The 15,796-nt window shown below is 45.0% G+C and overlaps 1 protein-coding gene across 3 annotated transcripts in view; it reads left to right on the top strand.

Annotated features, from left to right (window-relative positions):
• The first annotated feature begins 10,552 nt into the window (after positions 1-10,552).
• The window catches only part of LOC101002304 (serine protease 44), a 41,771-nt gene continuing 36,527 nt past the window's right edge, over positions 10,553-15,796 (top strand). For 2 of the 3 annotated variants that reach the window (XM_009200944.4, XM_009200945.4), the window contains exon 1: positions 12,800-12,882. Coding sequence is in view for 1 of the 3 variants with exons in the window: in XM_003894523.4 (XP_003894572.1) it covers positions 10,559-10,823; positions 11,161-11,317; positions 11,666-11,931; positions 12,719-12,882; positions 13,449-13,685 (1,089 nt within the window). In the remaining 2 variants the exon portion in view is untranslated. Of the gene's footprint in view, positions 10,824-11,160; positions 11,318-11,665; positions 11,932-12,718; positions 12,883-13,448; positions 14,399-15,796 lie in introns of those variants that run through there. The other variant, XM_003894523.4, reaches the window with a different exon arrangement.

The raw sequence follows: 15,796 nt of genomic DNA on the forward strand, positions 1-15,796 counted from the left end.
TTGAGTTTTCTAATGTATATAAGCAGAAATCCGGAGAACAGGCATGGGAATGGATATTAAGGGTATGGGATAATGGTGGAAGGAACATAGAGTTGGATCAGGATGAATTTATTGATTTGGGCACACTAAGTAGGGACTCTGCATTTAAAGTTGCAGCTCGGTGAGTTAAAATAAGGTTCTAATAGTTTGTTTGCTTGGTTAGCTGAAATATGCATTAAAAGATGGCCCACTGTGAGGGAGCTGGAAATGCCTGATCTCCCTTGGTTTAATATAGAGGAAGGCATCCAAAGGCTTAGGGAGATTGAGATGGTGGAGTGGATTAGTCACTTTAGACCTACTCATCCCAGCTGGGAGGGTCCAGAGGATATACCCTTGATCAATGCCTCGTGAAATAGATTTGTGAGGTTAGTACCTGCGTCTTTGAAGGGCCCTGTAAGTGCTCTTCTCTGTATGTCAGATCTAACAGTGGGAACTGCAGTCACTAAACTACAAAATTTAAATACAGTGGGAATAATTGGATCTCAAGGTGGTAGGGGCCAAGTGGTGGCACTCAACCATCAAAGGCAAGGTGGGCATAGCTACCGTAATGAACAGCAGAGGCAAAGCAGCAATCAGAATGGTCTGACTCGTGTAGAGTTCTGGCATTGGGTAATTAATCAAGGTGTTTCTAGAAGTGAAATTGATAGGAAGCATACTGTATTCCTACTTAATTTATATAAGCAGAAAATTCTAGGTCGGATGGATAACAGACTAATTTGAATTATAAACACAGAGAATCATGGCCCCTCAATCAATTTCCAGACTTGAGCCAGTTTACAGACCCAGAACCCCTTGAATGAAGAGGAGGCTGGGTCCCCTTGAGGAAAGACCCCATTACACTACCGACAACTTATGCTGTTAATATTTCTCCCATCCTTCCCCAAGGAGACCTATGGCCTTTTACCACGGTAACTGTGCATTGGGGAAAGGGAAATGATCAGATATTTCAGGGACTACAGGACACTGGTTCTGAGCTGACACTGATTCCAGGGTACCCAAAATGTCATTGTGGTCCTCCAGTTAAAGTAGGGACTTATGGAGGTCAGGTAATTAATGAAGTTCTAGCTCAAGTCTGACCTCGGTCCAGTGGGTCCCTGGACTCATCCTGTGGTCATTACCCCAGTGCCAGAATGCATAATTGGCATAGACATACTTAGCAGCTGACAGAACTCCCACATTGGCTCCCTGACTGGTAGGGCGAGGGCTATTATTGTGGGAAAGGCCAAATGGAAGCCATTAGAGCTGCCTCTACCTAGAAAAATAGTAAATCAAAAACAACATTGCATCCCAAGAGATCTATGGAGATCAACTATGGAGATCAGTGCCACCATCAAGGACTTGAAGATGCAGGGGTGGTGATTCCCACCACATCCTTGTTCAACTCTCCCATTTGGCCTGTGCAGAAGACAGAGGGATCTTGGAGAATGACAGTGGATTATCATAAGCTTAACCAAGTGGTGACTCCAGTTGCAGCTGCTGTACCAGATGTGCTTTCATTGTTTAAGCAAATTAGCACATCTTCTGGTACCAAGTATGCAGCCATTGACTTGGCAAATGCCTTTTTTCTCCATTCCTGTCCATAAGGCCCACCAGAAGCAAGTTGCCTTCAGCTGGCAAGGCCAGCAATATACCTTTACTGTCCTCCCTCAGGGGTGTATCAACTCTCTGGCTTTGTGTCGTAATCTTATTTGGAGAGCCCTTGATTGCTTTCTGTTTCTGCAAGATACCACACTGGTACATGACGTTGATGTCATGCTGATTGGATCCAGTGAGCAAGAAGTAGCAAACACTCTGGACTCATTGGTGAGACATTTACATGCCAGAGGATGGGAAATAAATCCAACTAAAATTCAGGGACCTTCTATCTTGGTAAAATTTTTAGGGGTTCAGTGGTGTGGGGCCTATCGAGATATTCCTTCTAAGGTGAAGGATACGTAGCTGCATTTGGCCCCTCTTACAGCCAAGGAAGAGGCACACTGCCTAGTGGGTCTATTTGGATTTTGGAGGCAACATATTCCTCATTTGGGTGTGTCACTCTGACCCATTTATCGAGTGACCTGAAAGGATGCCAGTTTTGAGTGGGGTCCAGAACAAGAGAAGGCTCTGCAACAGGTCCAGACTGCTGTGCAAACTGCTCTGCCACCTGGGCCATATGACCCAGCAGATGCAATGGTGCTTGAGGTGTCAGTGGCAGATAGGGATGCTGTTTGGAGCCTCTGGCAGGCCCCCATAGGTGAATCACAACAGAGGCCTCTAGGATTTTGGAGCAAGGCCCTGCCATCTTCTGCAGATAACTACTGTCCTTTTGAGAGTCGGCTCTTGGCCTGTTACTAGGCCAAGAGCCAAGTAAACATGTGGAAACTGGATGTTTGACTATGGGTCATCAAGTCACCATGTGACCTGAACTGCCGATCACGAACTGAGTGCTTTCAGACCCATCTAGCCATAAAGTGGGTTGTGCACAGCAGCATTCCATCATCAAATTGAAGTGGTATATACGTGATTAGGCTCGAGAAGGTCCTGAAGGCACAGTAAGTTACACGAGGAAGTCGTTCAAATGCCCATGGTTTCCACTCCTGCCACCCTGCCTTCTCTCCCCCAGCCTGCACTGATGGCCTCATGAGGAGTTTCCTATGGTCAGTTGACAGAGGAAAAGAAGATTAGGGCCTGCTTCACAGACGGTTCTGCATGATATGCAGACACCACCAGAAAGTGCACATCTACAGCACTACAACCCCTTTCTAGGACATCCCTGAAGGACAGTGGTGAAGGGAAATCTTCCCAGTGGGCAGAACTTCAAGCAGTGCCCCTGGTTATGCACTTTGCATGGGAGGAGAAATGGCCAGATGTGTGATTATATACTGATTCATGGGCTGTAGCCAATGGTTTGGCTGGATGGTCAGGGATTTGGAAGGCGCATGATTGGAAAATTGATGACAAAGAAATTTGGGGAAGAGGTATATGGATAGACCTCCCTAGTGGTCAAAAACTGTCAAGATATTTGTATCCCATGTGAGTGCTCACCAACAGGTGATCTCAGCAAAGGAGAATTTTAATAATCAAGTGGATAGGATGACCTGTTCTGTGGACACCAGCCTCTTTCTCCAGCCACCCCTGTCATCATCCAATGGGCTCATGAACAAAGTGGCCATGATGGCAGGGATTTGGGTTATGTATGGGCTCAGCAACATGGACTTCCACTCACCACGGCTGACCTGGCTATGGCCACTGCTGAGTGCCCAATTTGCCAGCAGCAGAGACCAATACTGAGCCCTCGATATGGCACCATTCCTCAGGGTGATCAGCCAGCTACCTGGTGGCAGGTTGATTATATTGGACGTCTTCCCTTATGGAAAGGGCAGAGGTTTATCCTCACTGGAATAGATATTTACTCCAGAAATGGGTTTGCCATTGCATGCAATGGAGAAAGCATTGCATGTAATGCTTCTGCCAAGACTACCATCCATGGACTCACGGAATGCCTTATCCACTTATCTGTGTCATGGTATTCCACACAGCATTGCCTCTGACCAAGGCACTCACTTAACAGCTAAAGGAGTGTGGCAGTGAGCTCATGCTCATGAAATTCACTGGTCTTACCATGTTCTCCATCATCCTAAAGCAGCTAGGTTGATAGAATGGTAGAATGGCCTTTTGAAGTCACAATTGCAATGCCAACTAGGTGACAATACTTTGCAGGGCTGGGGCAAAGTTCTCCAGAAGGCCATGTATGCTCTGAGTCAGAATCTAATACATGATACTGTTTCTCCCATAGCCAGGTTTCACCAGTCCAGGAATCAAGGGGTGGAAGTAGAAGTGGCACCACTCACCATCACCCCTAATGATCCACTAGCAAAATTTTTGCTTCCAGTTCCTGCAGTGTTACATTCTGCTGGCCTAGAGGTCTTAGTTCCAGAGGGAGGAGTGCTGCCACCAGCAGACACAACAATGATTCCATTAAACCGGAAGTTAAAATTGCCACCTGGACACTTTGGGCTCCTCCTATCTTTAAGTCAACAGGCTAAGAAGGGAGTTACAGTGTTGGCTGAGGTGATTGACTTGAACTATCAAGATGAAATCAGTCTACTACTCCACAATGCAGATAAGAAAGAGTATGTATGGAATACAGGAGATCCATTAGGGTGTCTCTTAGTATTACCACCCTGTGAGTAAAGTCAATGGGAAACTACAACAACCCAATCCAGGGAAGATTGCAAATGGCCCAGACCCTTCAGGAATGAAGGTTTGGGTCATTCCACCAGGAAAAAAGCCACGACCTGCTGTGGTGCTTGCTGAAGGCAAGGCAAAGGGAATACAGAATAGGTAGTAGAAGAAGGTAGTCATCAATACCAGTTATGATCACATGACCAGCTGCAGAAATAAGGACTGTAACTGTCATGAGTATTTCCTCCTTTTGTTAAAAACATGTTTGTACACACTTGCACTAAGAAAATATAATTTTATTTCCTTTTTCCTTTATCAACATGACATAAGATTTATTCACTTCATATCAACATTTAAGTATTGCTAACTTTATTTAACAGTATTTGCGTTGGGGATTGGTGTGTTTCCAGTTGTACAAAGGATAGCTGTATTGTGCTAGGTGTAATTATAACCTTATTATTATCTTTATCTGAAAATTATGTATGATCTCAGGAGATGCTTATGGGTTCAAGTCAACAAGGGGTGGACTTGTGATGGTTAATACTGAGTGTCAACTTGATTGTATTGATGGATGCAAAGTATTGGTCCTGGGTGTGTCTGTGAGGGTGTTGCCAAAGGAGATTAACATTTGAGTCAGTGGGCTGGGAAAGGGAGACCCACCCTTAATCTGGGTGGGCATCATCTAATCAGCTGCCAGCATGGCTACAATATAAAGTAGGCAGAAAAACGTGAAAAGACTAGACTGGCCTAGCCTCCCAGCCCACATCTTTGTCTTGTGTTGGATGCTTGCTGCCCTCAAACATTGGACTCCGTGTTCTTCAGTTTTAGGACTTGGATTGGCTTTCCTTGCTCCTTGGCTTGTATACGGACTACTGTGGGACCTTGTGATTGTGTGAGTTAATATTCCTTAATAAGCTCCCATATATATATATATGTATATATGTATACACACACACACACACACACACAAATAAATATATATATAAAAAATCCTATTAGTTCTGTCCCTCTAGAGAACCCTGACTAATACAGGGATAGAATGCAATAGCAGCCTATTTTCAGCTGGCACAGGATTTTGAGTTCATTTTTGAACCAAGTACAGGTTTTTCCTTCTAATTTAGCTAGGATGCTCCCCATAAGGCTATGAGTGTAAACTGAGGGAGACATTTCAATGCATCACAAATAGGTGACATGGGGGTCTAGTTCATCTCTTTGTGTAACTTACTTGTGTCTTCAAGACCTGTCATAATCCAGTCCCAAAGTGTCACTTCCATTGAATGATGGATTGCTGTTTAGTCCAATTGAGTCTATGACTTGGTGAGTCTGACTAAATATCTACCTTATGATAGGAAGCTCCAGTTTCTTGGTCACTTGATGTTTTGTGGTCTGGCACTTAGTTTCCTTTAGGGTTTAGTAGTGTGTCAGGAGTTGCTTTTCAAATAATGTAGTTTCTTTGCTGCAGATGGTATGATCTTGCTCCAGAACTGAGAGATCTACACTGTGACTCTCTAGGTATGACATATCAGAGACTCTTTACAGCATTTTAATTAGCCGTGGCAAACTCTAGCACCATGGTATTTGCCAGGTCATATACCCCCGGTGACAAGGCTGCTTATACCGCAGGCTGACTCCGTCTCTTGACATGAGGAACTGCAAAGTATTGTGGTCATTTTTGCAGTCTGTCACAGAGGTCTTTATGTATTAAACAACATCTTTTGTTATTCCTTTGTAAATAAACTGGTTGAGTAATACAAAACTCTTGAATTAATGGTATGGAATCAGAAAATTGCTAAGCAACTCATTTGGTGAAATTTGCCCTAATGGAAGGAACTTTACCACAAGGGGGGTCTGTAAAAGCAAAAACCAACACTCTACCTTACTTCTAATGCCCAAGTATTTCCCCATGGCATAGTCAGGGGATTGATTCCAGAAATAAACCAAAATGTAACAGGGGCATCCTATCTAATTGTGATACCAAACTAATAAAACTGTCAATATTCCTGCAAACCTAGACTTCAAAACAAAACAAAAATGATTTTGTCTCTTAATTTTACTCTGCTGATGTCTCAATATATGTTATAACCTTTGTGAACATGATGGTCATGTGAGAAAGTTGCTGTGTTCTCAATTTGAACAGACTCATTTAAGCCTGGTGATCTTGGTAATTTTATGGCATTTTTTCCTTTAAATGCTCACTGTATAGGTTTGACGAATCAATTCTTCTGAGGTCTGACTTTCTCGCACCCTACAAAGAAACTTATTTATTTTTTAAATGCATTTATTTCTGAATCTTCCTTTGTCACTCCTATTGGCTATTTGTATTTCTTCTTTTGTGCAGCGCCTTCAAGGTATCTGCCGTATTGTGAGTGATTTTCAGTTCTTTTGATATTCTGAATACTGGTTTTTAATTGGTTATGTGTGTTGCAAATATCTCCCCCCACCACGTGGCTTTTCATTTTTTCCACAAATTTTTATGGTGCCTTTTGATGAACAGTGGTTCTTAATTTAAAGGTGTCACATTTATTAATCTTTCTTCATGGTCAGTGTTTTTTGTATCTTGTATAAGAAATAATTCTTTACTCCACGGTCATGAAGATATTTCCTTATAACCAGCGTCTTATTGATGAGAATTTACATTTTTTTAAATGGTGCTTTACTATTACAAACAGTTGTTGCAGGGCCTTGTTATATATATTTTGGCATACTTGGCATGTTTTCTGAAAGGATATCTGTATAGAATAAACCAGCAGATAAATTACTAGGTAGGATGTTATTTTAAATGTTGATAGTCACTGAAAAATTGGCTTTCAAAAGGTATCGAACATGTCTTTCATTCAAGATACTTATACTGTATTACAATTATTGGTTAATCTGTTCATCCACCTATGAAGAGATAATCATAGCTTCCCATATGGTTCTGGATGCTGAAAAAAACAAAGCAAGTCTGTTCTTTAACATGGTTGTAATTGGGTTGAATTCATCAACTGCACAGGAGAAAAACAGCAGAGATTGTGAAAAATGTTGCCTGGACATGGCTTAAGATCTAGAACTTGGATGTTGAGATCGGACTGCAGCAAAGAATGTTTCTCCTTCAAGGAAATAATATACAATGACTTCAAAAGAAGTATTCCTATACGTTTTGAGATAAACAAAGGTTGGATCAGTAAACCTAAAGATGACTAGAAAAGATGGCAAATTGTACTCTGAGGTTGATTTTTTTTAGCTTTTTTAGATTTTTAACAGAATATATTGTTATATGAAAAAATGGGCTCCAAAATATGTGCCCAATTGTGAAGAGAATGAGATTTCCCTCTTCGGTTTGCTTGTTTTTTTTCTTATTTTTCTACAATGAAAATAACTTGCCTTAATAATAATAATATATTGCTAATGTTTATATCAGATAGGCTAATTGGTTTTAGAAGTGTATATTCTGGGGTCAAGATTAGACAATAACAATACTGTATACAAACTTTTATCTTTATTTCTTTTGTTTTATTTTGAGACAGGGTCTCGCTTTGTTGCCCAGGCTAGAGTACAGTGGTGAAATCATGGCTCACTGCAACCTCGACATCCCAGGCTCAGGTGATCCCCCCACCTCACCCTCCTGAGAAGCTGGGACTACAGGTGTGTAGCACCATGCCTGGCTAGTTTTTATTTTTTTGTAAAGAATGGGTCTCGCTATGTTGCTCATGTTGGTCTTGAACTCCTGGCTCCAGTCATCCACCCATATCAGCCTCCCAAAGTGTTGGAATTACAGGTGTGAGCCACTGAGCCTGGCCAGATTTTTATACTATTAAAGCTTTATGATTGAGTGTGTTGTTTTATAAATTAAGTTTAAAAATTTTTTTGAGATAACTTATGAAATTGAATAGATCCACATGCAATTGTAAGAAATAATAATAGAGATCCTCTATACCATTTACCCAGTTCCCGCAGTGATAACATCCTGAGAAATGATAGTACCACATCACAACCAGGATATTGACGTTGATACAATCCATCTATCTTACTCAGATTTCTCCAATTTTACTTGTGCTAATTTGTGAGGGTGTGCAAGTCAAGATGTATGTATAATTCTATCCAATTTAATCATATGTGTGAGTCTCTACCACCATAGTCAAGACACAAAACAATTTCATTACCAGAGTATTCCTTGTATTGCCTTTACAAAACCATGCCTACCTCCCTAACTCTGGACAATCACTAATCTACTTTTCATTTCTCAAATTTTATCTTTTCAAAAGTGTTATATAAATGGAACTATACAGCATGCAACCTTTTGGGATTGGCTTTTTTGATTCAGCATTATTCCCTGGAAATTCATTCAAGTTGTTGCCTCTATTGATATTTTATTCTATCTTTTGCTGAGTAGTATTCTGTGGTATAAATGTACCACTATTTGTTTAACTGTTCACCCACTGAAGGACATTAGGGTTTGTATTCATCCCCTATTATAGCTGTAATAATTTACCATAAATGTAGTGGCTTGAAACAACCCAAATGTGTTATCTTGTAGTTTAGAGGTTAGGAGTCCTAAAATCAAGGTGTTGGCCAGCTGTCTTCCTTCTGCAGGCTCTAGGGGAAAATCTGTTTCTTTGCCATTTCCAGTTTCTAAAGGCTGCTGCATTCCTAGGCTTGTGGCCCCTTCTTTAACCTTTGCAGTCAGCAGTATAGCATCTTCAAAACTCTCTCTCTGACCTCTGCTTCTGACATCACATCTTTTTTTCTGACTTTGACTCTCTTTCCTCCCTCTAGGATACTTGGTATTACATTGAGCCCACCAGGATAATCCAGAATAATCCCCTGTCTCAATATGCTTGATTTAATCACATTTTTTAGCCATGTATGGTAAAATATTCACAGGTTCCATGGATTAGAGTGTGCCCATTTTTGGGAGGCCATTATTCTGTTCATTACAGGATTGTTTCCAGATGTTGGCTATGTGAGTACAGATACTACAAACTTTTATACAGGTTTGTGTGTGTGAACATCTTTATTTCTCTGGGATAAATACCCAGGAGTATAATTACTGGGTTGTATAGTAATTGCTTATTTTGTTGTATAAGAAACTGCCAATCCGTTTTCCAGAGTGGCTGTAATAGTTTATATTCCCACCACAATGTATGAGTGATCCAATATCTCTGCATCCATGTCAGCATTTGATGTTGTCACTATTATTTATTTTAGCCAGTCTGATAGGTGTGTAGTGATATCTCATTGTGGTTTTAATTTCCATTTTGTTATTGACTCATGACGTTCTTGACAGTTGTTGTGATACTTTGGTTCTTGTCTTCTTAGTTTAAAAAAATTTAAATAAGAGATGCATAGCAAAGGAGATAGAGCATAGAGTAATTTATTGTAAAGGGAAAAGAATATTTTGAAAGTTAAGTGCAGAATAGACAGTACACCCTGAGAGAGAGATGATTCAGAGTGGTCTGCTTATAAGGATGAGACAGTGAAGACTGGCACTAGGGAGACTCTCTTTATGGGAGTATTACATGGTTATTTATAAGGAGTGGAAAGAGGTGTTATTAGTAAGCATGTTCTGGGTGGTCCTATGGGTGTACATGCACAGTAGCTGTGCATACTTGTTCATACATCGCAGGTCTCATCAGCATCTGAAATCTACACCCGGGGTGTGCTTTTTACTGTGATAATGAAAGAAGGGTCAGTTTGAGAAAGGTAAAATCGAAGTGTGCATGCACTCTACAGGGGAAATTTCTTGCTGAAGATAGCTTTGCTTGAATGAGCTCAATTACAATGCGAATGCTGAGGTTTATGGCGTTGATTGTGGAAAGGTCATCACGGCTGCTGCGTCCCGAGGACATGGTCTATCTATCCTGCCTCAGTGTTGAACATCTTTTCATGTGGGTGTTGATTTTCAAAAAGGTAGCAGTATCGTCTCTAACGCAGTGGTTAGTAATGTTAAGTGCAACATGCATGTTAAAGAGTTTTAAATTTTATTGCAGACAAATAAGGGAGGGAGACTCTGGTAAAGTCCTGGCCTGGAGGAAGCTCTGCCGTAGAGTAGTGGACGCGTCTTTGTATGAACAAAGGGCTGGACCGCTGCCACTCTGAGGCCAGGGACCTAGGCCAGGAGACACTGAATGCCAGGGAGGCGCCACATGAGGTGGAGGGACCTGAGTCCACGGAGAGCTGCGAAGAGAGGACTCAGATCTGAGTCAGGACTGCACGGCGCGACCCCGCCTAGGCCCCGCCCCTCGGACGGTCCGGTGTCCCGGCCCCTCCCCCTCGTCCCTCGCGGGCGCTCCAGGCTCCAGCCAGAACGCATGGCAGGCGTGGAAACCGCTGCGAGGCGGCGCCACCACGGAGGCTGAGGTTGCCGGCAGTATCCATGGCGTCCCAGGGCGGCAGCTCCCTCGGGCTCCTGGCCTGGCTCTTGCTTCTTCAGCCATGGCTCGACGAGGCCCGGGCGGGCAGGGCGGGTGCGCAGGGAGGCGTAGCACTGTTCTTCCCCTCCGCTCTCCCCTCAGGGCCAGGCGGCCAGGACCCCGGAGCGAGCGGATGGGAGCCGCCACCTGTAGGGGCTCCAGGATCCCAAGCGGCCGGTCAGTCCAGACGGAAGACAGTGACCCCCGCTCCCGTGTTATTTCCCTCAGGTGAGTCTGATTCTTACTAGGCTCTGGCAATCCCACACACTATCATCAACATGGACCAACGGGACAGTAGCATTAAACGTCAGGTGACGCTTCTGGGCCATGCCCAGCCGCAGAGAACTGGCCTGGTTTGAGGGGGAGGGGACCTGCCTAGAGGAGGAGGGGCTCAGGGGACACGATCTGTCCAGGGGCAGAGCGGCTCCCTGAGACCTGGGAGGATACAGCCATTTTCCGAAGAGCCTCAGGGGATGCAGGCCTTGCTTTGAGGGTTCTGAGGCTCATGGTGAAGGTGCTACAGCAGCGTTACTTTTAGTCCCTTCCTTTCATTGACCTGCCCCAGCCTGCGGCAAGCGGTTTGCAAGGATAATTGGAGGATTGCGGAGCCCAGATAGGAAGTGGCCCTGGCAGGTGAGCCTGCAGACCAGCAACAGACACATCTGCGGAGGCTCCCTTATTGCCAGGCGCTGGGTGCTTACTGCCGCCCACTGCATCTCTGGGTGAGTGTTTGGGGCTCAGAGCTTGGGCCCTGATCAGGCTGCGGGAACTGGAGCCAGTCTGTCCCCCTTCCTCAACCTCCTCTTCCTCATCTGTAAAAGGGGGTGACAGCCCCATAGTTTTTATCCAGTCTGGGTGAGACCTGATGATTAGCATTTCTAACAAGTTTCTAGGTGCTGCTGCTGCCGCAGCTGATCTGGAGACCACCGGCTAAAGTGGTCAGGGGTCCTGGAGGGATGTGGTTTGGAGAGAGGGAGGTAGCTGCTGGCTGGCATAGGAAGATGGTACCAGGCGGGAAGCACCTGGAAGGTGTGGAAGCAGAGTGTAGACCCTGGAGGATCTTCCTGCAGTCATCTGGAATACAGAGTGAAGCTGGGAGACACAAATGTGCATCATCGCTCCAAAACAGCACTTGTAGTCCCAGTTCGTGACATCGTTAGCCACCGATATTTTACGTCTTCTGGAATAATTGAAAATGACATTGCCCTTGCTCTGCTTGACTTCCCTGTGAATTACTCCACGCACATCCAGCCTGTGTGCCTCCCTGAACAGGCTTTCATGGTACAAGCTGATACGAAGTGCTGGGTGACAGGATGGGGCAAAGTGAATGAAACAGGTGAGACTATGAAGCAAGACTACAGCAGACCCAGACCAGGGAAAATGTTGCTTGGTGCCCTGGGGTTGATCTACAAGCTAAAGGGAGGGACAGGGAGGCAGTTTTTTTTTAGTAAGTCAGGGAGGAGGGTGCAGTAGATGCTGCCAGGGAATAATTTTAACAACGGGTCTATGAAATTCTTCTGGTTTGTCAGGACCTGGGGATTTGGGTGCCAGGCATGGTGGGTTCTCTCTCGGGTGGATTTTAACTCTGGGGGTGATGAGCTAGCTGTCTGCCCTTTTAAGGTGTCCCTCCCAGGAAGTACCTACCTTGGTAGATAAGGAGCTTCCTGTGTATGAGAAGAGGCCAGAGACCTGTCAGTGAGGTGTAGGGCCTCCTACCCTTGGGGAGAGGCTGGATTTGGTACCTTCGGGCCATTACCTGTCTGACAGTCTGTGATCCTGCTCTAGAAAGTATAGATGCTTTACTGATGTACAGGATACTGTGTCACTATTAGTACTACTATTCAGAGTGACAGATGCTTGGTTTTGGTTTCTCAGGGTGGTAATGCCTTGCCTTCCCTTTCCCGTCTGTTCTTATTTCCCCTGTTTTTGTTTGGATCTTATGTCCTTGTCTCCCCATGTCAACATTGGGCCTCATATCTTCCTTTGTCAAATGGGACAATATCCAATGCCTAAGAGGGTGTCTGTGTGTGAACACACGGTATTGAGACCCAGAGTGGGTAAGGGGTTCTCCTGTCCTGTCCCACTTATGCAGACCCACTCAGTTGTAAATTGTCTCTCTGCAGATTCATCAAAAAAGATAGTAACTGAGCTTCAGGAGGCTGAACTAAGCATTATGCTTCATGAGAAATGTAATAAGGTATTCAAGGAAAAGATGAGAATTAGGAATGAAATGGTCAAGAAGGGGACCGTCTGTGGCTATAATGACCAAGGGAAGGATTCCTGTCAGGTCAGTTCATGGGCCTCTTGCTACCTCAGCACTGTAGTTGTCTCCTCAAAGCTTCCTCATCCCCAGCCAGTAGGGCCTGGGTTATCTCCTAGCCTCTCCGTTACCCTTATTCATGGTAATGGGACATGAGGACAAGCCACCAAGGCTCTCCTGGACAGCCTACCTGATCCTTCAGGAGAGAGCAGCTGACACAGCCTGGAGTGGGAGGAGGGGTGAATCAGGCAGGTCCCACCAACAATACATGCTCCATGTCTTGAGCCCCTTCTGTGTGGCAGGCAGTGTACTCAGGTAAGCACCTGACTCATTATTGTCTCAGAGTAGGCACGATTCCATTATGTATATTCTGTTTTTTGAAACATACCTTTTTAGTAGGCACATGATTCTGGTTTATTGGAAATTGTCAATTCTCAGATCTCATATTGACAGATACCCAAGGCTAGGGAGGGTCTTAGGGGTTCCTGGGGAAGCCCCCTGAGTGCCTAGCTCTGCAGCCCATTGCAGTGCCATTAGCCTGCTCTGATGTGGATGCTATTTCTTTCCTACAGTGACTATCTTTCTTTTTCCAGGGAGATTCTGGGGGGCCCCTGGTCTGTGAATTAAATGGCACATGGTTCCAGGTGGGGATTGTGAGCTGGGGTGTTGGCTGCGGTCGCAAAGGATACCCTGGAGTTTACACAGAAGTTAGTTTCTACAAGAAATGGATTATTGATCACTTGAGACAAGCTTCCTGTCTGAATTCAGCAGACTCCCTCATCCTAGTCCTGTGTCTGATGATGCCCCTGGGCATCCTGGTGACCCCGTGATTGGATCCCATTCTACTTTCCCTGTTTCTGAGTCTCACACTTAGGTATCTCCTCTGACCAACCTCCCACTCCTTCTGAATGCCTTTTCCACAAATCCCAGTTGGAATCCACGGGCCCTCTGGAGATCCATACAATAGAGCATGGCAGGGAGACTGGGGCCTTGGAAAGTACCCCTGCCTTGTGCTCTGGTCACCTGCCTCAGCCATGCCTGCACCAGGGCTGTGCTCTGGCTGGTGGGAAGAAGGGAGTGAACTGATTGCAGCTAGAGGGCCACCCGCCCTGCCAGGTGGGCCACGGTGACTCATCAATATCTGGGGGAACATCTATCAAAGAAGAGACATCATCAATGGTGAAGCAAGCGTTCACTGTGGTTCTGGTGTCAGGGCTCCCACCTGAGACTTTGAGAAACCAGCCAGCTGGGTGATTGCTCAGAGAGTGAAGGAGGCGTTACCAGGTCCCTGCAGAAATGTGAGGCCTGGGACTTCCACTCTGGCTCCACTGTCTGGGGCTGGGAGAAGATCCCCTGCAGCCCAGTGTGGATCCATCTGCGAGTGGACAGCCTCTGCCACACCAGCTCTCTTGGGGCAACCCATTCTTGCATCTCTTTCCTCAGTGCCCTAGTGGCCACTTTCAGGGACACTGCAAGTTGTGTTGGGTCTGTTACGGAGTGTGGAGTTTTCAGAAATCAACTAAATAAATGTTTGGAGAGTCTCCTGTGTTTCTGAAGCTCTGCTCACTGGGGTGTGAGGTTGTATGTAACATACTCTATAAAGAATTGGCTTCCCATTTATTAGGAAGATATTCATGGTTTTTATTAAACTCTGGCAGAGCCAGGGATGAGGAGTTGTCTGCGCTCATTAAGTCTGACAGGTGGCTTTACCCAGTGGGTTCTGCTGGTTTTTTTTTTTTTTTTTTGCCATCGGCATCTCTGTAGCTGGGAATGTGGCACTTGAGTTTAACAAACCCTGCATCAGGAGCATCAAGAGGGACAGAGACTGAGGTGTGGCACACTCAGACATCTTCCTGCTTCTCCTTGCTGCCCTATAACAAGTGTGGGAGGGAGAGAGAGAGGGCGAGAGAGAGAGAGAGAGAGAGAACCTGCTGCCTGAGGGAGCTGGGGCTCAGTGGGTGAAAACACTCTGCTTTTCAAACTCTACCTGGTTACAGCTAAACCCAGCAAGTTCTAGGTCATGACCTACAGAAATGCCCGTGAAGAAGAGTTGGATGCCCAGGACTTGCCACCTATTTCTGTTACTTGCATCTTTCTTTCAGAACAGACTGACCCTTTTCCATGTTCCATCTGCTGGGAATGCCAGTATGGCTTCTCATTTCCTTCTTTCTTCTTCCTCATCAGTTCAGCCCCAATATAAGCATTACCGCTTTCCACAAACCACTCCTGTGGACTCTGCTGGGCTGTGTAATGTAATGTGCCTTCTTCTGGGCTCCCTGGACTCTGCAGTCTCTGTGCCTGTTAATTTCTCTGTTTCCACTGGTTGACATGTTGTTCTTCATGGCCGTGGGACTCTGTCTAATCTTTCCTTATCTTCCATCCTCCAGCTCCAGGCTTGGAACAGAGCAGGAGTTTAGGAACTATTTGGTGAGTGAGTGAGTGAATGAATACATAATTAGGTGCTCATATATTCTCTATTGCCTTACTCTTTTCTCTCACTGCCCTTTCACTTCATTGCTTTGTCCCCCTTTTGCTTTCCAGGTTGCCTTCATCATGGGGAAAAACACAACTGGGTAGGCCAGGGTTATAGCCCCTGCAGTGGGGAAAGTCCCAGGCTCCAGGAAGTTTATGGTTCCGGATGGGGTGCCCTTTGGTCTGCCAATATTAGAGCATGTTTCTTGTTACAGGAGAATAGAAATTCCATTCAAGCATCTTGGCTACTGAGGAATAGCCTCAGGCTACCAGAAAAGATGGGCATGGCCCCCCAGGGAACAAAACATCAAGTGCCAAGTAAACATTAGTTGATTTTACTCTTTCCAACAAATACTTATGCATTATCTTTTATGAATCAGGCACTGGCCTTCATCCACAGATAAGATGTAGATGGCAGGTGGGGGACAGAGGTGGTCATTACAAGGACTCCTAGGTAAGGAGCTTGGTG

The sequence above is a fragment of the Papio anubis genome, chromosome 2, assembly GCF_008728515.1.
Source record: "Papio anubis isolate 15944 chromosome 2, Panubis1.0, whole genome shotgun sequence".
In the NCBI taxonomy this organism is placed as follows: Eukaryota; Metazoa; Chordata; class Mammalia; order Primates; family Cercopithecidae; genus Papio; species Papio anubis.